At 59.0% G+C, this 23,112-nt stretch overlaps 3 protein-coding genes across 8 annotated transcripts; 1 reads left to right on the top strand and 2 right to left on the bottom strand.

Moving 5' to 3' along the window:
• The first annotated feature begins 1,549 nt into the window (after positions 1 to 1,549).
• Positions 1,550 to 6,096, top strand: Crb3 (crumbs cell polarity complex component 3). Of its 3 annotated transcripts, XM_063228785.1 has the most exons (6): positions 1,550 to 1,930; positions 2,091 to 2,169; positions 2,518 to 2,693; positions 3,407 to 3,471; positions 5,323 to 5,466; positions 5,808 to 6,096. In XM_063228785.1, exons 1-6 carry the CDS (start codon positions 1,860 to 1,862, stop codon positions 5,969 to 5,971), a joined length of 699 nt encoding a protein of 232 aa, XP_063084855.1. In that variant the 5' UTR covers positions 1,550 to 1,859; the 3' UTR covers positions 5,972 to 6,096. The 3 variants fall into 3 exon arrangements, with proteins under 3 accessions (XP_063084855.1, XP_063084856.1, XP_013003754.1); XM_063228786.1 differs by lacking the exon at positions 1,550 to 1,930 and having other exon boundaries at positions 2,152 to 2,169; XM_013148300.2 differs by lacking the exons at positions 1,550 to 1,930; positions 2,091 to 2,169 and adding an exon at positions 2,177 to 2,311.
• A 190-nt stretch (positions 6,097 to 6,286) lies between these two features.
• Dennd1c (DENN domain containing 1C) lies at positions 6,287 to 14,637 on the bottom strand. Of its 4 annotated transcripts, none has more exons than XM_063228745.1 (23): positions 14,408 to 14,637; positions 13,528 to 13,592; positions 13,414 to 13,457; positions 13,228 to 13,298; positions 12,765 to 12,884; positions 12,605 to 12,674; positions 12,385 to 12,465; positions 12,241 to 12,303; positions 12,100 to 12,153; positions 11,905 to 12,015; positions 10,951 to 11,051; positions 10,811 to 10,856; positions 10,630 to 10,731; positions 10,417 to 10,542; positions 9,520 to 9,624; positions 8,785 to 8,875; positions 8,657 to 8,697; positions 8,314 to 8,385; positions 7,737 to 7,781; positions 7,554 to 7,661; positions 7,314 to 7,381; positions 7,002 to 7,209; positions 6,287 to 6,922 (listed from the first exon to the last, which is right to left on the bottom strand). In XM_063228745.1, exons 1-23 carry the CDS (start codon positions 14,422 to 14,424, stop codon positions 6,344 to 6,346), a joined length of 2,388 nt encoding a protein of 795 aa, XP_063084815.1. In that variant the 5' UTR covers positions 14,425 to 14,637; the 3' UTR covers positions 6,287 to 6,343. The 4 variants fall into 4 exon arrangements, with proteins under 4 accessions (XP_063084815.1, XP_063084817.1, XP_063084816.1 ...); XM_063228747.1 differs by having other exon boundaries at positions 13,228 to 13,277; positions 14,408 to 14,636; XM_063228746.1 differs by having other exon boundaries at positions 6,287 to 6,901; positions 14,408 to 14,622.
• Positions 14,638 to 15,129: 492 nt separating this feature from the next.
• Positions 15,130 to 20,745, bottom strand: Tubb4a (tubulin beta 4A class IVa). Its single transcript, XM_003461107.5, has 4 exons — positions 20,544 to 20,745; positions 20,024 to 20,132; positions 19,793 to 19,903; positions 15,130 to 16,643 (listed from the first exon to the last, which is right to left on the bottom strand). Exons 1-4 carry the CDS (start codon positions 20,598 to 20,600, stop codon positions 15,586 to 15,588), a joined length of 1,335 nt encoding a protein of 444 aa, XP_003461155.3. The 5' UTR covers positions 20,601 to 20,745; the 3' UTR covers positions 15,130 to 15,585.
• Between the last annotated feature and the right edge of the window lie 2,367 nt (positions 20,746 to 23,112).

Here is a 23,112-nt window from a genome sequence, read left to right as displayed (position 1 = left end):
GACGTCAGGGATGGGGTTTCATAATCCCTTTTCCACTTGACCTCCTTCTACTAATCCTCTTCAGGAAGTAAAGTTCTCGCTTTTCCCAGACGAACGCATGAACCCTGAGCCGACTAAACCCTGCCTCTGCCCGTCCGCGCGCTCAGATTCTCCACTCGGTGACAGAAACTCAAGATCAAGCGTCCGGGCTCTGCTTCAGCCCTCCCGCGCCCCTCCTTTCTCGGGCTCACTCGGGCCGGGAAACGCAAAATCAACCCCCGGCGCGGCTGCAGAGTCGATTTCCTATTGGTCAGAGCCTGAGTTGTGCCCGCCCATTCCTCCGCCCTTCCCACAAGGGCGGGGCTTCCCTGATGACCCTGAATAGCCTCAGGTCCCGGCGCCGCAGGGTTCGCCAGGAGTTTTTAAAGGGGCCGCGGCCGGCTTCGGGCGCCCGGCTGACTGCCCCCAGCCTGGAGGCTTTCTGTGGTCAGCCGTGCGGTGGCCTTGCCCTGCAGGCGGGGCGCCAGCCCTGCGCTCTCGGTGCACCTGCTCATGTCCCGCCCAGTACTTTCGGGAGCAGTTTCTGCAATCGCCGTTAGGGGGAGGGGGGCCCACTTGACTTCGAATAATAATAATAATTATAACAACAATAATAATAATGATCATGATCGTAATAGCTAACTCCACTTCCTGCCCTGCCCTTGCTAGGCCTTTTTCTCACCTCTCGCATTGTCCTGGCCTGGCCCTTTACGGTAAGGGCCCACTTTATGGACAAGGAGATATTAAATTTCCCAGTCCTCGCACCCAGGAATGCAGCGATTTTGTTTTGTTTTGTTTTGAGACAGGGTCTTGCTCAGGCTGGCCTCTTCCCTCGGCCTCTCCAGTGCTGGATTACAGGCATGTGCTACCACGCCAGGTTTAGAGCGGGGATTTAAATACATTTTGGATCCTCAACCATTCCTTTAGTCTCTGGAAGGGAATCACCGCCCTTCACCGGTCACTCTGGACTTATGAGTCCTCGGGACTGGATCGTCTGCCCATCACCCTCCTATACACAGCCCAGCCCTCAGGGTTCATTCGGTTCCAGCCCAACCTCTGCCAGACAGGTGTTTGTGAACAGGTGGGTCCCAAGGAAACCTCTGAGAGCTAACAGGTGTTTTATTCACAGATGTTCCTCTCGCGTGCCCTCCCCATGGGAAAACATCTGGGGGGGGTACAGATGTTTTCCCATGGGAATGCTCCCAGAGCTGATTTTCTCCCCGGTCCATCCCTGCCCAGGGAGGCTCAGGGCACGGGACCGTCTGTCCTGCCCACTGTTCCACAGCTGCGCCCCAGTGCGGGCGCCTCCTGTAGATGCTCCTGGGACTTCCCAGGAGCTGTTGTGTGCTGGGTGTGGTGGCGCATGCCTGTGTCCCTGCATTCCTCCGGGAGGCTGAGCAGGCGGGTAGGTAGACAGATGTGACCTCCCAGCAGGCCTGGGCTACATAATGAGAGCCTGTTCCATTAAAAAAAAAAAGCTTAGTCGTAGACAAGTGCTTTTAATCCATGCTCTTCTTTTACATTACAGGAATGTTTTCAAGCGGGTGCCCTGTACCTAGGCATGTGTTACACAGGACCGCATAGGTACGTTCCGGTCAGCTATCCCTCCATACGGGTGTATTTCTATGCAACAGGGTCCCCCACGGTGCATCTAAATGCAGGCCTGTCTCAAGACAGGTATTTCCTACGCATCTCCACACAATAATTTCCGCATTCGAGCAGTGTACACTTCACAGGTGAGCCAAGCAGTTTTCGTTTCCAAAAAAACAGGTGTGGTCCAACACAGGCGCACCTCCGGATGTAATTCAGACGTTCCCCACACCTTGTGATTTCATTCAGCTATGCCCCGTCTGGTGATGATTGAATGTCGCAGTCTCCGCAAAGTCCTTACCTGCAGGCGTCGTCTACGCAGGTGTTTACTTCTTCCGGAGCTCCCCGGGCGCATTCGCCTGCGTCTCCGTGCCTTGTGCGTCTGCACACCTGTGCGGCCCTACAGCTGCGCAGGCCAGGTGTGCAGTCCGTGCACCTGCGCGCGTCCTCCCTCTCGCTGCCCCCCCCCCTTGCGATTGCAGGTGCGCCGGCGCCGCGGCCCCGCCCCTCCGGGCCCGCCCCCCAGCTCAGGTGCACAAGCCGGAAGCGCTGCGCTCCCAGGTGAGTGACTAAACTTTCCGGGTCACGTGAGCGGGCGGGGCCAGCGGGGTCGCTGGGAGCGGCGGACCACGGACCCAGGGGTGCGAGCGGAGCGCGGGTCCGGGACAGGGCACGGGTGAGAGGTCAGAGACACCTGGGCCAGGTAAGGCGGAAGGACGCGCGGATGGCCGTCCCCACCCCCGCTCCGGCCCGTCCTTGCCCAGCCCTGGATCGCGCCCCCGAGTTAATCTTTAATCTCTGACCCTCGGCGGCGGAGGCGGGGCTGCTCCGGTGTCCTGTCCCGCCTGCCTGCGCCCGGGTCGGTTCCCCACCGCCGCGCCGGGCCTCTCTTCCTCCTCCCGTGCCCAGGTGCCGGGTGCAGCTGCACCCCCAGCCCAAGATGCAGTAGGAGAGGCGCGCGCTGGAGCCCGGTTCCTGGAGTCCCCAACTCAACTCCCAGCCCATGGCGACCCCAGGCCTGGGGCTGTTCTTGGCGCTTGGCCTGATGCTGCTGCCTGCCCGCTGGGGCCGAGCCCGGGGCGAAAGTAGGTACCGGCCCGGGGCCCTGGGGGAGCGGGGAGGGGCCTGCATTCCTGGGCTCAGAGGTGCCGGGCACCTGCGGCGCCCGGAGCGTGCAGACCTGGGCAGTGGGCCTGGGGCTGGCCGGGGAGGGCCTGGGGCTGTGGAGTTTGTGGCTGCTTCTTGGACAGGGCGGTTTGGGTTAGACCTCCAGCGTTCAGGGTGGGGAGGTGGACGCTGGGCTGGGGGAGGGCAGCCAGGTGTCCCTGACTCCCCGTAGTTGACAGTGTGGGACAGAAGGGGACCAGGGAGGAAGGCTGCCGGCCCCTGAGCTCAGGCTGACGCGGCTGGCTGTAGGTGTGGGCCCAGTCGGCCACTCTGTCCTGTTGCTTTGGGGGAGCCTGGGGGAGGCTTGTGAGTCAGGTCCTGCTGGGAAAGGCAGGACCCGCCCAGGTCCTTAGAGCCCAGGGCCAGGAGTGGCCACTCTCGGGTGGCATCTGGGGCACCATCTACCCTAACAGTCTCCTGCTCACACAACCAACCGATTACTCCCTGCTGGGCCCTGCTAGGCCGAGTGACCCAGAGCAGGCGGTGGGGGTGGGGCCGGCCACCTGTGGCCACCTGCATCTCTGTTCTCAGGAGGACTTGGAAGGGCCAAGTTGGGCCCTTCTTGGTGGTGAGGGGGAGGTAGGCTGAGGCAGCAGGGTTGGATGTGGACTGAGTTTTCCTCTCTACCCAGACTCTACATCAGTATCCCCCACTGCCAGCAGCACCATGGATGGCCACACCACTGTAGGGGGCCTGGTGAGTTGGGGTGTGTGTGGGAAGAGAGCACCTGGGTGCCTTTCTGCCATAAGCAGCAGGGGGTGGAGGGACTGAGGTGAGCCGGACAGGGTGGCACTGGAGAACTCCCAAGCCAGAGAGACCGGAATGCCAGCAAGATGCCAGCAGACCTGGAGTCTCAGAATAAGGCTACTAGGATCCCCCAGAGGAGGGGAGATGGAACGACAAGGTGTGATTGAAAATATGGTTTTGGCCAGGCGAGGTGGCACAGCCCTGTCCTTCCAGCACTCTGGAGGCTGAGGCAGGAGGAATACCATGAGTTTGAGGCCAGCCTGAGTTTATCGTGAGACCCTGTCTCAAAAAAAGAAAAAAAAAAAAAAAAAGCTGGGCGTGGTGGCACACGCCTGACATCACGACACTCGGGAGGCTGAGGCAGGAGGATCTTTGCGAGTTTGAGACCAGCCTGGGCCAGGCTGAACTGCATAGTGAAACCTTGTCCCAAAAAGACAAAACAAAAACATGGTTATGTGTTTAAGTAAAAAATAAAAATTCATTTTTATGATAGCAAAATGTGCAGTCCCATGAATCCCTTGCAGAGTGTTGCTCCTCACCCCGTTGTTCACGCCCTCTCTGAGGCAGGTTTGGAAGTCCTCTCCTGAGTCCTTAGCTACATCTCTGTGTCCTGAATTGGTGCAAAATATTTCCCTTCTGTGCTCATTTTGAGCTTGGGGAAGAACCAGAAGTCGCGTGGTGACGGATCTGGTGAACAGGATAGATGCGGACACCACCATGGTGTTTTTGCTTCCCAAAGAAAATAATTTTATTGGTACATTTTAGAGACCCATAAGGATGATCGCATGCATTGTAGGGATCCCCCTGCAGGTGCTGTAACCTGATTCTTCCTCCTCTGTCTGTCTCCTCACCATTCACAAAAGCTTTGTTTCTGTTCTCTTTTTGTACTTTTCTGTGCTTTCCTCCACCCCCTTGTTCCCTTCCCCATTTGAGTGTGTTTTTCATCTTTCACAATACCTGTTACACATTTTGGTCCTCTTTTACACTTTGATTGGCATATTTTTATGAGCCTTTCCATTGGATGGCACGGGCAGCCGCATTGAATACAGGTATATGTGTATATATATATACATTTTTTTTTTCCTATTTTCTTTGTTGAGACAGGGTCTCACCATGCAGTTCAGGCTCCCCTTAAACTTACCTGTGGCTCAGGCTGACCTGGAACCACGGCAGCCCTTCCTGTCTCGGCCTCCCAAATGCCGAGATTACAGCCATGTGCACAGGCCGGGCTCTGAACCTATTTCTGATCACCACACCTCCTAGAATCTCATGCACGGGGACTTCAGAACTGCTCGGAAAATACTAAGAAAGACGCCAACGTGTCTTTTAGTTTGTTTGTTTCTTTTTCAGTGTTTTGAGACAGGATCTTCCTGTGCAGTGCAGGCTGGCCTTGAGCTCACTTCGAAGCCCAGGCTGGCCTCAGACTCGTGGTGATCCTCTTGCCTCAGCCTCCTGAGGGCTGGGATCACAGGCCTGGGCCGCCACACCCAGCCGTATTTACATTTTTGCAATTTTAACACTCACCATGTTTTGGGATCACTCTTTGTACCTGGTGGGGGCTCCCTGTGTCAATGCTGAGAAGCCCAGAGCTGGCGGGTGCGGTGGGGACGGGAGCCCCAGGTGTGGCAGGTGTATGTGTGTGGGGGAAGGAGTGTTGGGTCCCAGAACCCCCAGGTAGGGGCAGGTCACCGGAAGTGGCAGGTGTGTGTGGGGTGGGGAGGAGCCCAGGTGCAGGGCACAGCAGGCAGGTGGGTGGGACTCTGGCCCCCAGGTGGTCACACCTGCCTCCCCTGCCCGCAGTCCACGGAGGGTCTGACTGCCATCATCGTGGTCTTCTCCATCCTCGGCGCCCTGATTGTGATCGTGTTGCTGGTGTTGCTGGTCCGGAAACTTCGGGAGAAGCGGCAGACAGAGGGCACCTACCGGCCCAGCGTGGAGGAGCAGGTGGGTGCCCGTGCGCCCCCACCCCCCAACCTCAAGCTGCCCCCGGAGGAGCGGCTCATCTGAACGCTGGGGCCAGCTACAGCCACCGCCACCGCAAAGGACCGCTCGGCACACCCTGGCCCCCGCAGCCGCCACCGAGATGCCAGCTCTGACGGCTCAGGACGACTCGGGGGACGTGGGGTCCCCGGGCTCTGCAGCATGCTGCCTCTGCTTAACTCTGCATGCAGCCGCGCGCTCGGGGCTGGGACCCACCTCCCCGCTTGCGGCACCCACCGGCTCCGCGCTGCCGTGTCCTAGCCCTCTGCCACTGCGCGCCCCACAACCCCTGTCCTTTCTTGCAGTTCTCCCACACGGCCGAGGCCCGGGCCCCCCAGGACTCCAAGGAGAAGGTTCGGGGCTGCCTGCCCATCTAGGTCCCCTCTCTTCCCCCATCTCCCTTTCCTGCTGTGTGACCTTGGGGGAAGGCAGCGCCTTCTCTGGGCAATCAGATTCGTCCTGTGCTTAAGCATAGAGGGGAAGAAGGTGCTTAAGGACCTTGCCCCAGGGGCGAGGCAAGGCAAGGCGGGCTGTTCACTTTTTATATATTTATATGACATTGGTAGTGAGCTGTAATAAAGTTTTCTTTTTTGAGCTGGTGGCAGTGTTAGCCTAGATGATGACACGGAGGCATAAGGTGGCAAGAATCCTAGGGAACCAGGATGGGGGCCCCCAAAGGAGGGGCTTTTAGAGTCCCCTAGGAGCGTCTACCATCAGAGGTGGTAGATGGGGGGGGGTTTCCCAGCAGAGAGAGGCCCCAAAGAAGCCACCAGGGAAAACCGGCTGTGGGCTCTGTGTGGCTTTATTAGGGGACCAGGGCTTCTTCCAGAGCCTGACCTCTTTAACTCTCAAAGCACTTCTTTAGATCAGCAACTCGGGGCCGCCTTGCAGCCTGGGGCTCTGGCCCGCCGCGGGTGTGGGAGACAGAGGTGTCAGGGATCCCCTGCTCCTCAGCATGCGGTAGCAGGAGCTCGGGAAGCTGGGCTCCGGGGTCCTCTGGAGAACTGGGGTCCAGGGAAGACTCAAGCGATGGGGATGTCCAGGTAGTGTCGGAGGTGGATTCTGGGGGGACCAGAAGAAGTTGTGGGCTGTCTGGAGGGCTGGGCTGAGTGGGCTCTGCAGAAAGCCCGGAGCCTGGGTGGTGCTGGATCCCGGGAGGGATGGCAGGAGAGGCCTCGGGGTTTCCTTCTGTGCTCAGGTCTGCAGCGGTTGCTGAGAACTGGGATGGAACTTGGTTGGCCTTGGGGCGCGTCTGGGCGGTAGGGTTTTGGGGGTAGCTTGTGGCGTCCAGAGACTGGCAGTTGTGCAGGGTTGACAAGTCCCCAGGCAGGGAGCGTGGCTGGGGCTCCAGCTCTGTCTGATCCTCTGGTTGCCAGCTGGTTCTTCCGGGCCTGTGGGGCTGGGTAGAGGGAAAGACAAACTGCCCTTGTGTCGATGGGGGGAAGCAGCTGGCCTTTGGGTGAACCGGTGGGGAGGGGCTTGGCTGTGGGGGCTCTCACCAGGCTGAAGCAGGTCCCTGGGTCGCCTTGGTGACAGCAGTCTAAGCTCTGGCTGGGCCGCAGGCTGCTTGTGCTCTTCGTCTCTATGCTCAGACTGTCTAGAATCTCGCTTAACAAATCCAGTTCCTCCCCAGACCCCAAAAAGCTGCTGTCCAGGGCTTCCTCTGGCCACAAACCGGGGGTGTCCTCAGGGCTCAGAGAGGGTGACCTGAGTCCAATGGATGTTTTTTTTTTTGCCTGAGACTCCCCCTTTGCCCCCCTCCCTGGAGTTTGGGGACCCTGTTGATTCATGCTGGCTCTCCCCAGCCTCACCTCTCCCCTGGGGGCTTGTAAGTTATCTCTTCCAGCCTCAGTCTCTTACTGGGGCGCAGGGGCCGGTTCTGCAAAAGACCAAGGTCCGGAGGGAGGGTTGGGGGTCTCAGGGGCTGCAGAGTCGGGGGGCTGGGGTTTCCCAAGAGGAGGAAGGCAGTTAGAAGTGGGGTGAGTAGGGAAGGAGCTGAATGTCTCAGGGGATCCTTTGCGCTGGCCGCGTGGGGAGGGCGACTTCCTTACCTGTCCGAAGTGTCGGGTTATGGGTAGACGCTGCTGCAGGCGCTCTGAGCGGCTGGTGAGGGCCGGGGCCCGCAGGGAGCCCCCCCTGTGCAGGCCAGAGTCCCCGTCCTAGGAAGAGGATGCAGGGCCGGTGGGCCACACCGCAGTCCCCCTCAGGGTGCTGCCCACTGACGTGCTACTCACCTTGTACACCAGCAAGCTCTGCATGCCCTTCCAGCCGCTCCTAGCCTGCAGAGGGGCATGGGAGGGTTAGACGGAGGGCAGGACGCTGGGCATTGGAATTCAGCCCTCTGTACCACCCAAGTTGTGCAAACTTTTGCCCTGCTGACTACTAATAGGAAAGTATTCCTGGAGAAATAACCTCTGTGGGAAACGGCCTGGCACAGGGACCTTGGAAACTGATGTCAAGTGAAGAATCAAATCAGTCGGACAGTTTTGAGCTGGAAAAGTCGGTCCAGGAACCTTTGGGGGGTTGGGTGGAAATCTCAAGTATGGGTCTTGGTTTGCGGACCCGAGAAAGGACCGAAGATTCCCCAGGGAGGCTTGGGTGCCGATTTGAAATGGATAAAAGATGATTCTGACAACCACGAATACCATCAGTGGGAAATTAAAGTGCAGAGTTTTAATGGTTTCCCTGCTGGTTCTGATAAGGGTTACGTGTATCGGGCATCGAAGTGCCCCCTTCCCCGTGCAGAGCAGTATTTTGTGCGCCCCCCACCCCCTCACCCTGGCCAGTGTGCCCTGGCCAGCCCAGCCTCACCGAGCGGTAAATGTTCTTGACAGCAGGTTGCGTTTTGGCTTTGACCGAGTGCAGGAGGGCCCCGCCACCTTTCTAGGAAAGAGGGAAGTCACTGGGGACTGGCTGGGGCCCATGCGCGGACCCTCCCTCCAGGACAGACCCCTCTTTCCCTGAATCAAAGTTCCCTAACCTCTTTTTTTGAAACAAGGTCTTGCTATGCAGTTCAGGCTGGCCTTGAGCTCACTTTATAGCCTAGGCTAGTCCTGGATTTGCAAAGATCCTCCTGCCTCAGCCTCCCCAGTGCTCTTTGAATGAACACAGCAGAAACTAAAACACAGAACTAGGGATGGGTTGGTGTCATTACCTTTAGGTTGTCTGCCCAGAGCTGGTAGGAGCGGAGGGTACCTGGGTGAGGGAGGAGCGTATGGTAACCCCAGCAGGCAGGGGCTGCGGTGTGGTGGGCTAGGGACCCCAACCAGGACCCACGCTGACCTGAGGAGGCTCCGCAGCGGGTGATTTCTTGCTCGAATTCATCAGAGAACCCCTCCCCTGAGTTGAGCTTCTCCAGCCGAGCTTCAATGAACTGGGGTTGGGAAGAGAATCAGAGCCAGGGCTGTGCTCCACCCCGCGCACCCCAAGGACCCTGGAATGTGGATCCCTATCTTGGTACCAGAAGCCCAGTCCTTCCAGTCCCCAAATCAGGACTGGTCCCCAGGGATCAGACCCCAGCCCTCCAGACGACCCACCCCCTTTCAGCCTGGTTGGGAGAACTGCACCCCATCTTTAAGAACCTTAGAACCAGGCCACACCCTGAAGGACTCGAGTCTAGCCCCACTCCAGACCTAAGGGGTCTTCCCCACACTCGGGACCCAAACTGGAATCCTGCCCCCCCCACCCCCATTCCTGATCAGGGACCCAGAAATTTGGGTCCAACCTCATCCTCCAGGGGCCTAAAAATGTTTCTGGCCCTCAGAGTCCAGCGGCTCTCCGTTGTTGGGAGTGCAGGTTTTAGGGCTGCCTGTCTTCCACTTGGGGACCCTGGAGAGGGGGTACCCCACTGGAGAGGCGCCAATCCTTCCCTAAAACCCAGGAATCTGTTGCAGCTTTGACTATGGACATGACCAGGCTGCGCTGCCCTGTCCCGCCCCGCCCCCGGGACCTGATCTCCCACTCCGAGGAATCCACCCCACGGTCGGCCCGCCCTTCACCCCTTCACTCTCTGCAAACCTGTTTGAACAACTGCAGGTGCACGGCCCGCTGGTGGAAGGCCTGCAGGGGCGCCCCAGGCTTCTGGGCCAGGAAGGATTCCTCACTGAAGGTTGCGGGCAGGCCCTGGAAGAAGGCCCGTGATTTCAGAGGCCCTGCCCTACAGGGTGTCTGGGAGGGAGGGCTTGACCTTTTCCCTTAAGAGGGCCAGGATTCCTGGGAGGGCAGAGCAGGAATTTGACAGGTAACCTCTGATCTTGCCTGGACCATAGACTATGGGGGTAGGGGCAGGAGCCTGCTCCTGGGGGAGGTGGGGCAGGGGCACATACAGGTTATATCCTTAAGGGCCAACAAGAATGCTAGATGTGCAAATGATACTCCAATCAAGTCTCTCGCTATGCAGTTCATCCTGACCTTGAGCTCACTTTGTAGCCCAGGCTGGCCTCAAACTTGTAATGATCCTCCTGCCTCAGCCTTCCTGGTGCCTGGATGACAGGTGTGCTCCACCACGCCGGCCTCCCCCAAATCTCTTAGGGAATAGTTGTGAAAAACGGGGGAGGGGTGGCAGTGCTCACAAGTGGGCAGATGGAGGTCCCTGGCTCAATAGGCTTCCCCAAGCCTTAGTTTTCCCTGCTGTAAAATGGGACTATAAAAGCATCAGTCTTGGAATACCCCGAGCATTAAACGGAAATGGCAGAACCTAGTATCAGTGGAGCACTCACTGTATGCTTGGCACAGCCCCAAGTGTCTATACACAGTGTCTTTTGGGTGGCTGCTAGTGGGATCCCATTTTACAGATGAAAAATCCATAAAACAAGGTGACAGTAAACCCTCCACAATGCTAGGTATCTTTCACATTGTGACTCCTTCCCAAAGCTAGGAAAGACCCCCACCCTGGCATCTGTCCCCTCGGCTCACCGGGCTATAGACGAGCGCGTCGCGATATCCCCCAAAGAGCAGGGCCTGGGCTTTGAGGAAGAGACGGGACACCCCTTCCCCGGGGGTCAGCGCGGCCTTCCTGAGCCGTAGCCTCAGCAAGGACACCTGGGGGGAAGAGGGGGTGCTGCGCTGTGGGGAGCCTCCTTCCCGGAGGGCGAGGAGGAGGGGGAGGGTGGTCTAGGGGTCACTCACCACGTCGGGGGGCAGCGCCCGCACGTCTTCGAAGGGCGTCTCCAAGGTGTTAGAGTCCACATTCAGCACCACGACGTCCTCCAGGGCTTTGTCGCGCACCTTCTGCGGGGGACCCAAGGGGGGCGATGGCCACTCAGAGCCCAGGCAGAAGAGGGGGACAGGGGGCGGGGCTCCCGCTCACCTCCGCAAGGCTCGCGTGCACTCCGATGAGGTAGGGCATGGGCGCGCTGCACACAGAGAATCGGGGTCATGCTGGGGCCCCCCACACCCCAGGCCTCTTCCCTAGCCGGGCCTGGCCCTCCTCAGCCCCTGGCTCCTCACCAGCAGTAATCCAGCAGGTGCGGGGGCAGCGTGGGAATCAGCACGTGCTCCCAGCGCATGGGGTACAGCAGGGCGCAGGACGCATGGACGCAGGAGGTCAGCTGGGGACCAATGGGGGTCACGGAGTCAAGGGCCCTGCCTGAGCGGGCAGCTGAGACCGCCCCAGGCCCCGTCCTCTCTCGGATACTGGGGCACCGGGCATAACCTCAGACCTCTCTAACAATCCAGTGGACGGGCTAATGGCAGTCAGCCGTCGGCATCTGGGGGTGGGGTGGGGGTGCTGTATGCTCCAATTCAACTAAGCTCGGGTCAAAAATATTTAGAAAAATTTTACATTGGTAAGCGCATGCCTGTTATCCCAGCACTCTGGGAGGCTGAAGCAGGAGGGTGGCAAGGTCCGGCCCAGCCTGGACAACTTGGCAATTTAGGGAGACCCTGTCTCAGAAAATAAAAAAGGGTTGGGGATGGAGGTCAGTGCAAAGGTCCTGGGTTCCATCCCCAGAACTGTACTGAACATGCACCAATGTTTTTCTTTCCGCTGTCCCTAAAAGAGGTACCATGACAACTATTTTCGTAGCATTTACATCGTATGAGTATCGCAGGCCACTTAAAGATGGTATTTTCCCTCTTTGTGGTGCTGGGGATAAAGCTGAGCTAAAGCTCACCCTGGTTGCTCCACCTCAGTAGAGACTAGAATCCGGCGCACTGGCCACACCCACGGGGCGGGGCTATCTTTAGCCACACCCACATTTGACCTAGGGGTGGAGCTACAGTGTAAACCTCCAAACTCCCTGTCCAGGGGGCGGAGCCAGGCCCGCTCCGGCGCGCAGTGGGCGGAGCCTGCACGCTGCGCTCAAGGGGCGGAGCTACGGCCCCGCCCCCTGGCGCCGGGACTGCGCTGGGCCCCGGGTGGGAGTGGGCTCCGTGTCCTCCCGCCGGGCTGGCCCTGCTCACGGTGCTGAGCTTGCTGGCCGTCAGCAGCACCCGTCTCTCCGCCAGCAGCGCGGCGAACAGGCCCACGAGGTTCTCATCCGTCACGGCCACCACCAGCTCCGTGAGGTTTCTCTGCACGAAGAGGGGCACGTGCTGGGCCTCTCCTTTGGGGTGCAGGGATCAGCTCCCCGAGTTCCCGCCCGCCGCCCCACTCACATTCTCAGGAATGGATGGCAGGCAGCCAGAGTCGGGCACCACAAAGCAGGGAAGCTGTGGGGACAGGTTGGCGAGGGGACTCGGTCAGTCCCGGGCTCGGGGCTCCCGCTGCCCAGCACCCCGGGCCCCCAAAGTGCTCACCAGCCTGCTCTTCCCAGGCACAGGCGGGGCTCCTTGCCCGCTGGAGATGGCCGCGCCGCTGCCCTGGGGGACGGGGAGAGCGGTGGTCGTCAGGCCTGGGTGCAGCCCCCCATCACTGCCTGGGAGTGTGTGTGGGGCACTCACCAGCTCCAGCCGCGGTGTGGCCTGGGGTCCGGGCGGGTCCTGCTGCAGCAGATTTAGGAGAGTTTCCTCGGCCTCGGAGACCTGGGTGAAAGCGGGGGTCTGAGTCAGAAGGTGGCTTTGAGACTCCCGGTTTTGGCTCAGGCTGAGTGGTCAGGGAGAAGCCGAGGGACTCAGGTCCGGGTGGGAGTTTGGGGTTCGGGGAAGCGGCAGCTGGTCTCACTTGGTCCTGGGCTAGCAGGTCCCCCACGGTGTTCAGCACCTTGTAGAACACCTCAAACCACGGCAGGTGGCTGTGGAGAGAAGAGGCAGGGTCCAGAAGCCTCTGGAGACCTCCGGCTTTTCTACTACTGGGCGCCATCCCAGACTCCCCCAGACCACACCTGAGGATGCAGAGGCAGCTCCGGGCCCCGGCTCGCAGGCGGCAGAAGCCAAATCTCCGGTTGCCCACCAGGTCCGTGAGGGCAAAGGTGAAATGCTGCACCGCAGGGCTGGGGGGCTCCCTGTGGTTGGAAGAGGCTCTCGGGGAGACCTGGCGTCCCAGCTGCCCCCCACCCCCCGGGTAGTGCTGTGCCCGCCAGGCCAGGCCCTGACTGTGTAGGTCCCTAGCTTTTCTGGTCACTTAGTAGCTAATTCTGTCATAGGTTTCTGAGTGGAGGGGTCTGGAATAGTCAGTCTCTGGGGCCCGGGGTCCGTGGGGGTCAGAATTTCAATGCCCGAGTCTCTGGGTCCATATGTATGTGTATTGGCCCTCCCTGGTGGTCAGGGCCCCTGATTGTTGGGGTCCCTGGAGAGCCCTGGGGTGTTTAATCCTCAGAGTTTTTCTGTGTCTGACCCCTTCCATACCTTTCCACATCAAAAGGGAAACAGAACTTGGGCACCATCTGCATGGCCTCCTGGAGATGAGAGGAACAGGACTGTCACTCGGGTCAGACCCCATCCCCAGGCTCTGGGCCCAAAGCACAGACTGCTGTCCTGCCCCCAGGTCTGGCCCTGGCCCAGCCCTGAGGGAGTAGGGGCTCCCCTGAATACCTGGTCCCTGAAGTCCGGGGGGAACTGCCGCAGGATGAGGGGATCTGTATAGGAGAGAAGCTTCTAAGTTCAGGGCATCGAGTCCCCCGTACCCTCCCCATGCTCCCCACTTACCTTCCTGTAGGGAGCTGGGGCGGGCTGCCTCGAAGAACCAGTCAAACACGGCAGTGGGGCTCCCTCTGTGGGACGGGAGGGGGCTTCAGGGGTCCAGGGCCTGCTTCTGGGTATGTGGGGTTGTACCTGCCCCTCAGCACAAGTGTGTGATTGTGCATGCAGCCCAAGTGTGCTGGCGTGTGCATGGCCCCAGGGGGATGTAGTGGTGTGTGATTGTGCGAGGCTGTATGTACAACAGAGTTGCTTGTGCATAGTGAGAGTGTAACTGTGCATCTGTGTGCCTGGCTTGTGTGCGCGTGCAGTTGTGTGTGTGCACGCGCGTGTGAGTGTATGGTTCTGTCTGGAAGGATGACTGTCCCCAGGATCTGTGGGGCAGGGCGGTGAACAAGTGTGACAGGTGGATTGCATCACACCTGCCTGTTCGCTCGGGGCTGTGTTGCTGGGAAAGCGTGCAAGGACACCGTGGCTCAGCCGTGGCTCTGCAGGAAATTTCAGTGGCACACCGCCTAGCCCTGTGGCTGACCCTACATCCCTCCCCGGAGCCCCACAGCCTCTGTCTTCCTCCCTGGCCCCCACATCCCACAGAGGTCAAGGAAATGCCAAGGGGCATGCACCCAGAGGTGGACAGATACTCCCAGAGTGACAGACTGAATCCCTGAGCCAGAGCAGGAGAGAAAGATGGAGAGAGTGAGAGAGAGAGACAGACAGACAGATCGGCCGAGGCCAGCACGAACAGGCCCAGAGCAGTGCGCATGGGGTAGGCCTGCTGTGGTCCTGCCCTGGCGCCTGCCACCTGCCCCTGTGGGTGGCGGTACCTCCCGGGCCTGCCCGGCCCTGGCCCGGAATCAGCCCACAGGGTGAGGGAGGGGACGGCTCTTACTCAGCTGTTGTTCCCATGGTCCCCGCAGGGCTGGCCCGGCTTGGCTGGGCCTTCTCCCAGGGGTCCCGGGCCCCCTGCTTGCTAGGGCTGGGCCTCGTCCAGCTCAGCTTCCTGTGTGACTGACAGAGGAAGTTTGACAGAGTAGTGACGTCCCGGTCCCCGGACGCAGGCCCCTGCCCCCACCGGCAGCGAGAAACCCAGGCGATCTTGCTTCCTGGCCCTGCCCGGGCCGGGTGGGCAGGAGGCAGCAGGGCTCCTCAGGTCCGTCCTGCCCCGCTGAGCCATGTTGGGCCCGCACCTCCCTTCCCCTTCTCAGCAGCAGCGGGGATACCCTGGGCCCCAAATGCTTCCCCTTCCTTTAACTCTGGCTCTGCCCCTTGGTCCTTGTGCATGGAGCTGCCCTCCAGGGCCCCTAGGGGAGCTGGCCAGGCAGGAGCCAGGCCAGGCCAAGGGGCAGTCAGCACCCAGGCTCTCTCGGGGAGTGGGGGGGCACACTTGTCATCTAGCGCTCTGGGAGGCTGAGGCAGGAGGATCACAAGTTTGAGCCCAGAGCTCAGCACAAAGGCCCGGCTTCAGTCTCTTGCACTGCCACAGACAGACAATGTACACACACGCACACTCACGCCGTGGACACCAGGGGACCAGCAGAGCACAGGGCAGGGCCCAGGGCCCACCATGCGCCCTCCGCAGCAGCAGGAGGGTAAAGGAAATCTGCAGAAACAGGCCAGGCAAACAATTCTTTATTTATAGAGGGCGAGGCAGCGGGGAGGATGGTGGGGTTCACGGTGGGGACCCCTCTTTCCTGGGGCTTCAGGCCTTTGATCTCTTCTTGTTCAGCCAAAGTAGGAGAGACTGAGGGGAGGTGGGGTGGGGGGGGTCAGAGAGCAGGCAGCAAAAGAGGGGGGCCAGGGCCTCATGGGACCCGTGGCGAGGGGTCAAAAGTCATCCAGGGCGTGCAGGTGTAGAGGTGCCTAGTGGCACTTTTTTTTTGGAGAGGTCAAAGGTGAAGAAGGCCTCTCAAGTTAAAGATGGAGTCCACTAGGCCATGAAGCAGGGCTCAGGGGGATGGAGGAGCTGGGGAGCGGTCAGAGGTGAGAGTGGGGTGCAGGGTCACAAGCAGGCCAGGGATGCAGCCATCTAGGGAAGGCTGAGGGTCAGGGGGAGGGCTGTCCCCGGTCCTAGGCCACCTCCTCCTCCGCCTCCTCCTCGAACTCGCCCTCCTCGGCCGTGGCATCCTGGTACTGCTGGTACTCGGACACCAGGTCGTTCATGTTGCTCTCGGCCTCGGTGAACTCCATCTCGTCCATGCCCTCGCCCGTGTACCAGTGCAGGAAGGCCTTGCGGCGGAACATGGCCGTGAACTGCTCCGAGATGCGCTTGAACAGCTCCTGGATGGCCGTGCTGTTGCCGATGAAGGTCGCTGCCATCTTGAGGCCGCGAGGCGGGATGTCACACACGGCCGTCTTGACGTTGTTGGGGATCCACTCCACGAAGTAGCTGCTGTTCTTGCTCTGCACGCTCAGCATCTGCTCGTCCACCTCCTTCATGGACATGCGGCCCCGGAACACGGCGGCCACCGTCAGGTAGCGGCCGTGGCGCGGGTCGCAGGCTGCCATCATGTTCTTGGCATCGAACATCTGCTGGGTGAGCTCGGGCACGGTCAGGGCGCGGTACTGCTGGCTGCCCCGGCTGGTGAGGGGTGCGAAGCCTGGCATGAAGAAGTGCAAGCGCGGGAAGGGCACCATGTTGACCGCCAGCTTGCGCAGGTCTGCGTTCAGCTGGCCCGGGAAGCGCAGGCAGGTGGTCACCCCGCTCATGGTGGCCGACACCAGGTGGTTGAGGTCACCGTAGGTGGGTGTGGTCAGCTTGAGGGTGCGGAAGCAGATGTCGTACAGGGCCTCGTTGTCGATGCAGTAGGTCTCATCCGTGTTCTCCACCAGCTGGTGCACGGACAGGGTGGCATTGTAGGGCTCCACCACGGTGTCCGACACCTTGGGCGAGGGCACCACGCTGAAGGTGTTCATGATGCGGTCAGGGAACTCCTCGCGGATCTTGCTGATGAGCAGGGTGCCCATGCCCGAGCCGGTGCCACCCCCCAGCGAGTGTGTGAGCTGGAAGCCCTGCAGACAGTCACAGCTCTCCGCCTCCTTCCGAACCACGTCCAGGACGGCGTCCACCAGCTCCGCGCCCTCTGTGTAGTGGCCCTTTGCCCAGTTGTTGCCAGCCCCAGACTGGCCTGCAGAGGGAAACGGGGGGACCATGTGAGTGCTTTTGGGGAGCCCCACCCTGCACAGGTCTGCTCCACCCTGAGGACCCACACTAGTGGTTCACAGCTGTTATCTAGCACTCCGGGAGGCTGAGGCAGGAGGATGGCAAGTTCAAGCCCAGCCTGGTCAATATATGATATGGAGAGATCCTGTCTCAATAAAGTAATAATAAAAAAGGGTCCAGGGATGTAGGTCAGAGTAAAGGTCCTGGGTTCAATCCCAGATACTGCAAAAAACAAAAACAAAACCACCAAAAAAAGATTATGAATTACCTGATACTAATTACTGTTATATTATTTACTAGCGTAATTTGGTTTTTTGGGGAACATTGCAGGCAGTGCTCTGCCACTGAGCTGTACCCCAGCCTCTTTTTCTTTGTGACGCTGGGGATTGAACTCAGGCCCTCTTCACTTGGTGACATCTCTGGCCCCTCTCAACATTTTTTCATTTTTGAGACTCAACAGAGTCTGCCTAGGTCACTCAGTGGTCAGGCTGGGCTTGAACTTCTGCCTCAGCCTCCCACAGTGCTGGGGTGACAGGCTTGCATCACAGTGCCAGCTCTGTCACTGAACTACATCCCAGATCCAGGGCTGGGGATGAAACCCAGAGCTTTGGGAGCCCTCAGGCAAGAGTCCTACAGCTGAGCTACATGCCCCATCCCCAAATTTATTTTTTAATTGATTCAAAAAAATCCACAGAAATTATACATATTAGCTGGGTGTAATGGTGCATATATGTAACCCCGTTACTTGGGGAGGCTGAGGCAGGAGAATCACTGTGAATTTGACACCAGTCTGGACTACATAGTGAGACCTAGTATTGAAAAAAAAACCCAAAGTACATATTGTGGGGTGCCACGCGATGCTCTGATACATGTATACTTTGTGTAAATTTATACGAGGTTAAATGTATCTATCTTCTCATTCATCTTTTAGGGCAAAAAGCTTCACAGTCTTTCCTTTTAGCTGTTTGGAATGTGCAGTACATTACTGTGCTCCTGTTACCTTGTCTGCAGCAGCACGCTCTCTACGGCTATGAAATTATTATTATTATTATTATTCATGGGGAATATTAGCATTCATTGAGCCCCCACAGCTGAGCAGGCGCTCTGCCGCGGAGCTGCATTTCCAGCCCTACTATGATTACTCTTTTCCTTGCTTCCATCTGTGTCCATGCATGCAGAAGCATCCTAGGAAAACTAAATCAAGTCACATAAATGAGCTCGCAGCCACCCAATTTCTTTCTTGACTCATTGCGCAAGTCCTCCCTTCCGCCAGAGGGCGCCCGTGAGCAGCGAGTCCGCTCCTCCCTCCTCCCCTCAGCCCTCCGTAGCTCCCACCTCCCCGGGGCCAAAGCCCAGTCCTCCTGCAGCCGCAGGGGCCTGCTCCACCCGCCCGGCCGTCCCCTCTTTGCTCTTGGCTCCCTGGGCTGCAGCCACACAGGCGTCTGCTGTTCTAAACTGTCAGGCTCTGGCTTGCTTCAGGGCCTCCTTTGCATGGAGCTCGAGGCTGCCTGGAATTTTCTTTTTTTTGCTCAGATCTTTGCATAGCTCTTCCTGCCTTCTCCTTCAGGTCTTTGCTCAGAGTGGCCTCTTCATAAAAGCCATCTCTGACGTCCCCACCTCTGACCTTTGTGGCCCCAACTGGCACTCCCGTGCCCTTACCTCGTTCTGTTTTTCTTGGCAAACACCAGTCACCCTCAATCTTTTCCTTTCTCTGATCCTGGGGGTTGAACCCACAGATTTTGCACTGAGCTCCAGCCTTTTTAGTTTTAAATTTTGAGACAGGGTCTTTAAAGTCACTAAATTAGCAAACGGAGCTCGACTTGTGATCCTCCTGCCTCAGCCTCCCAGAGTCCTGGGATGACAGGCGTCCGCCACCACATCCAGCTCGGGGGCCACACTTTCACCACCCTGTCCCTGTCCTTCCTTGTCCTGGAGGCCGCAGAAGCTGTTGGTCCAACCAGGGACCACCGCGGTCACTCTCGGGTGCTTCACACTTTTGGGCTAATATTGGTGGATCTTCACAGCTATGACCGGAAGGGCGTGGCATCATCTTTCAGATCTCTGAGGTGATCAGAGAGGAGCAGTCGCTTGTTTGGGGTCACACAGCGTATACCCTTAGTCCCTGGATGTCAGGCTCTAACCTGCCCTGTGTGTGTGTGCGCCGGGGTGGGGATTGCAGCCAGCCTGAAGCAGAAGAGGCCCTTTGAAGCAGCATCACAGGGTAAGACCACCCCCTTGTGTTTCACCCCTGCATGACCAAGTGTGAGGTCCTGAGTTCGATCCCCGGTACAAAAAAAGAAAGAAATAATAGCAACAGCAACAAATGCTGTTTTACCTTTTCCCGGGAGCCAGTGAACAACCTTAATTTTTTTGTTTTGTTAAGACAGGGTCTCTCTACACAGTTCAGCTTGGCCTTGAACTCACTTTATAGCCTGGGCTGGCTTTGAACTTGCAGTGATCCTCCCGCCTCAGCCTCCCCAGTGCCGAGATGACAGGCGTGCGCCACCCCCCTTAGCCCTTGCTCATTAGTTGCTGAATTAGTGAAGTGGCAGAGCCGGCATTTGCACCCTGCAAATGCACCATTAAGACGCCGCCTCGCACCGTGATTCATGGCTGTAATCCCATCCCTCTGGGAGGCTGAGGCAGGAGGAGGGCAAACTTGATTATGACCTCGGCTACACAGTGAGGTGAGCTCAAGGTTGACTGGCTACACAGTAAGGCTCTGTCTCAAAAAAGAGAACATAAAGGGAAGCGGCCATGCCTGGAAACCTCCCGACCTGTCTGCTCTCTCCATCCCTGTGTACCGAGTAGCCTTTGTGTCCCCTCACATTTCCCGGGGCCCTCACTGACTCTGTGGAGTTACGTGGAACATTTTCTTTCTCCCTTCTTTCATTTATTTTTTTCTGGCATTGGGGTTTGAGCCCAGGGCCTGCACGCTGAGCTCCATCCCCGGCCAAGTCCCTCAGTTACCCAGGCTGGGCTGGAGCTTGCAATCCTCCTGCCTCAGCCTCCCACAGCGCTGGGACGACCGGTGTAGGTCATCGCGTCTCCCTGAGGTGGACGGAATAAGGAAGCCCCCTCCTTGCGCCCTGGGCCTGCCCGACCGGGACTCACCGAACACGAAGTTGTCGGGCCTGAAGATCTGGCCGAAGGGGCCTGAGCGGACGGAGTCCATGGTGCCGGGCTCCAGGTCCACCAGCACCGCTCGGGGCACGTAATTCCCTCCTGCGGGGGAGCAGATGGAGGGCAGGTGGCCTGAGCGCGGGGAGCCGAGGCAGGCGCCGGGAACCTGCTGTCTCCCCGCCAACCCGCCCCACCCGCGGGCTGCCCTGCGCCCTGCCCTACCCGTGGCCTCGTTGTAGTAGACATTGATCCGCTCCAGCTGCAGGTCACTGTCCCCGTGGTAGGTGCCGGTGGGGTCGATGCCATGCTCGTCGCTGATCACCTCCCAGAACTACAGGGGTGCGGGGACGGGGGAGGGCGAATGGGGGTCAGGCCCAGCTCCCCGCACTGCACTCAGGCTGCAGCCTGCTCCCGGGCAAGGTGACAGGGCCTGGCCGAGATGGAGAGAGGGAGGCCGGGGTGCAGGCGGGTGACGGCCTGTGCCAGCCCGGCTGCGTGGCCCGGGGAGGGCGCGGTCCTTTGTGCGCGCGCGGAGGGCGCAGCGGCCAGCTGTGCGGCCAGCTGTGGCCAGCGGACAGCGGAGGGGGCTGGGCCCTGCCCCGCGCGTCCTCCGCCTCTTTGTTCCCAGCCGCCCGCCCCGCGCCCCTCCCCCGCTGCCCCGGGGGCGCCGGCCTTTTGGGGACCCCGGTCCCGCCGGAGCGCCAGGCCGGGGGGAGCCGGGGCCGAGCCGGGGCGCACGCACCTTGGCCCCGATCTGGTTGCCGCACTGGCCGGCCTGCAGGTGCACGATCTCCCGCATGGCTGCTGCGGACGCGGGGTGGACGCGGGGCTGGACGCGGGGCTGGACGCGGGGTCGCGGGCGCTCGGAGCTGCGGCGACAGCGGCGGGTGGCGAGCTCTGTCCTGCGCCCCCGAGCGCCGCTATAAGGCCGGCGGGCGCGCGTCACCGTCACCGCCGGTCCGTCCGCCCCGCCCCCGGTCCCGCCCCGGGACGCAGCTGTGTGTGCTGGGCGGGAGGCAGGCGCGGCCCTCCCGGAGCCTGCGAGGCCGCGGGGTCCCCTGCGTGTCCCCATCGCGCCCCCTCCCTGCCTCAGTTTCCCTGCGCGTGCCTGCCTTCCTGCTCCACGCAGACCTCTTTTGCTAGAACTTTCGCTTGGCCTGGAGCGCTTTGGAGTGAGGCCGAGCTGGGGGCTCCGGGTAGCCAGGGGTCCTGAGAGTGGCCCTGGGCACCTCTGCTGGGCTTGAGTGCCACCCTTGCAGGTGGACACAGCCGGGCAGACACATCAAAGTCTAATATGTACAGCTGGATTACAATGGGTCTTCCCAGATCAAGATCTCTGCTCCCCTGTCTCTCCCTCTCTCTTCTGACAGGGTCTTGATATGTAATCCGGTCTGGTCTTGACCTCATGAAGTCGCTTAGGCTGGCCTCAAATTCACAGTGATCCTAATGCTTCAGCCTCTTGAGTGTTGGGATTACAGGCATGAGCCACAATCCCTGGCTTCAGTTTTTTTTATTTATGTATGTATGTATGTATTTATTTATTTATTTTTGGTGCCGGGGATCAAACTCATGACCTCGAGTTTGTCAAGCAGGCACTTAGCTAAACCCCCAGCCCCTCTTTGTTTTTTGGTCTTTTTCCTTTTTATCGGTACCGGGAATCGAATTCATGACTGCCTGCTTGCAAGGCAGGTGCTTATGCCACTGAGCTAAATCCCCAGCCCCTGTCTTTTTTTTTTTTTTTAATTCCAATTTCTTTTTCTTTTTTTCTTTGAGACAGGGTCTCTATGCACTTCAGGCTGGCCTTGAGCTCACTTTGTAGCCCAGGCTGGTCTCAAACTCACAACAGTCCTCCTGCCTCAGCCTCCCGAGTGCTGGGATGACAGGCGTGAGCCACCACACCCGGCTTGATTCCAATTTCTTACAAACCCTTCTCTTACCTTCATGGTTCAATGCCTGCCCTCTCCCTTTGGTACTGGGGATGAAACTTATTTTTATTTTGACCCTGAGTCTTGCCCAGTGGCCTAGAATTTCCACTCTCCTCCTCAGCCTCCCAAGTGTCTGGGACAGCGGGTGTGCACACCGCACCCAGCTCCTGCACATCTCTCATTATTAGCTCTATGACTGCGCTCGGGCCAGTTCTGTTTGCATTTTGTCGTCTGCCTGGTGATGTGGCCAAGGCCTGCACTCCAGGCTGTGGGAGGGACCAGGGCGAAGGCCGGTGAGCACGGTCATATCTGTGCACTTATTATCAGGAACCTGCAGGACTTCCGGGGCTGCCTGAAAGTGGAGGTCACACTTCTGGGGGCCACTTCCTGCCTCCTGCTCTGCCTCCCAGGAAGCCACCGCCTCCTCCTGCTGCCCCCTGCTCACCCATGGTTTGTTCTGAGACGAGGTCTGCCATGTACTTTCAGGCTGGCCTTGAACTCCCAGCGACCTGCCCGGCCGCTGAGTGCCTGCACCACAGGCCTGTGCCACCCACAGCTGGGGCTGGGGACTGTCGTGGGAAAAGCAGTGCTGGCTCTGGTGGTTCAGCCTCTGATTTTATGGGCTGCACGTCTGCATGGGGAATCAGCTTGGGTTAGCACCTCTCTGTCAGGGCTGCGTCCCCTCCCCACGCATCCATCCGAGGTTTTCCCTGGCCACGTCCACAGTACCCTGCTGTCCCTCCTTTTTGCAAGAACCTGTGAGAGCTACAGGTTCTTCAGCTGTGATATCTACCTGAATCAAGGTGTTTGCTTCTATCAAGCAAGCGAGGGTAAAGCATCCTGTGAATCGGGCTTACTAACATCTCTACGGAGTGTGTCCCTTACCCGGAGGTGTCATTCCTAGACGTGAACTCTGATGTGGTGGTAGTGTGTCTCTGGAGTCCCAAACACTGGGAAGTGTGACTTGAGCAAGGATCTGGGGCAGTGTGGTGTACCTTGTCTTACAAAACAAAAGGCAAACAGCAAAATGACCAAGTCTGGAAAACGGGAAGGCGGAGGTTGGTGGAACAGTTTCTTATGAAGCAGGAAGATCACCGAGTTCAAGGCTGGCCTGAACTGCATAGCAAGAACTGGTCTCAGGAAAAGCCAGAAAAGAAAGAAACAAAGAAACAAAGAGAAGGAAAGGCAGGCAGCCAGGAATGGCTGTGGGTGTCTGTTTCCTAGGCCTGCTGGTAACAGAGTATCCCAGGCCATTTGTTAAAACCACAGACTTGCGTTACTAGCCAGTTCTGGGGTCAGAAGTCCAGACTTAAATTATCAGCAGAGCCCCGCTGTCCCCTTCCTACGTCCTGCTGCTTGCCAACAATCAGAGTTATTCCTTGATTG

Source organism: Cavia porcellus, unplaced genomic scaffold (assembly GCF_034190915.1).
Source record: "Cavia porcellus strain 051 isolate PalLab524CR breed Dunkin Hartley unplaced genomic scaffold, mCavPor4.1 scaffold_17, whole genome shotgun sequence".
Classification (NCBI taxonomy): domain Eukaryota; kingdom Metazoa; phylum Chordata; class Mammalia; order Rodentia; family Caviidae; genus Cavia; species Cavia porcellus.
This window is presented reverse-complemented; position numbering and strand designations above follow the sequence as displayed.

Coding starts and splice junctions, on each gene's coding strand:
- Crb3 (XM_063228785.1), top strand. CDS start 1,860: ATGCCCCGTCTGGTGATGATTGAATGTCGCAGTCTCCGCAAAGTCCTT. Junction 2,694..3,406: donor GGGCCGAGCCCGGGGCGAAA/GTAGGTACCGGC, acceptor CTCTCTACCCAG/ACTCTACATCAGTATCCCCC. Junction 3,472..5,322: donor ACACCACTGTAGGGGGCCTG/GTGAGTTGGGGT, acceptor CCCTGCCCGCAG/TCCACGGAGGGTCTGACTGC.
- Dennd1c (XM_063228745.1), bottom strand. Junction 12,154..12,240: donor TGCCTGGGAAGAGCAGGCTG/GTGAGCACTTTG, acceptor CTGTCCCCACAG/CTTCCCTGCTTTGTGGTGCC. Junction 8,386..8,656: donor TCTGGGCAGACAACCTAAAG/GTAATGACACCA, acceptor CCTCTTTCCTAG/AAAGGTGGCGGGGCCCTCCT.
- Tubb4a (XM_003461107.5), bottom strand. CDS start 20,600: ATGCGGGAGATCGTGCACCTGCAGGCCGGCCAGTGCGGCAACCAGATC. Junction 19,904..20,023: donor CTACTACAACGAGGCCACGG/GTAGGGCAGGGC, acceptor GCTCCCCCGCAG/GAGGGAATTACGTGCCCCGA. Junction 16,644..19,792: donor GCCCGACAACTTCGTGTTCG/GTGAGTCCCGGT, acceptor TTCCCTCTGCAG/GCCAGTCTGGGGCTGGCAAC.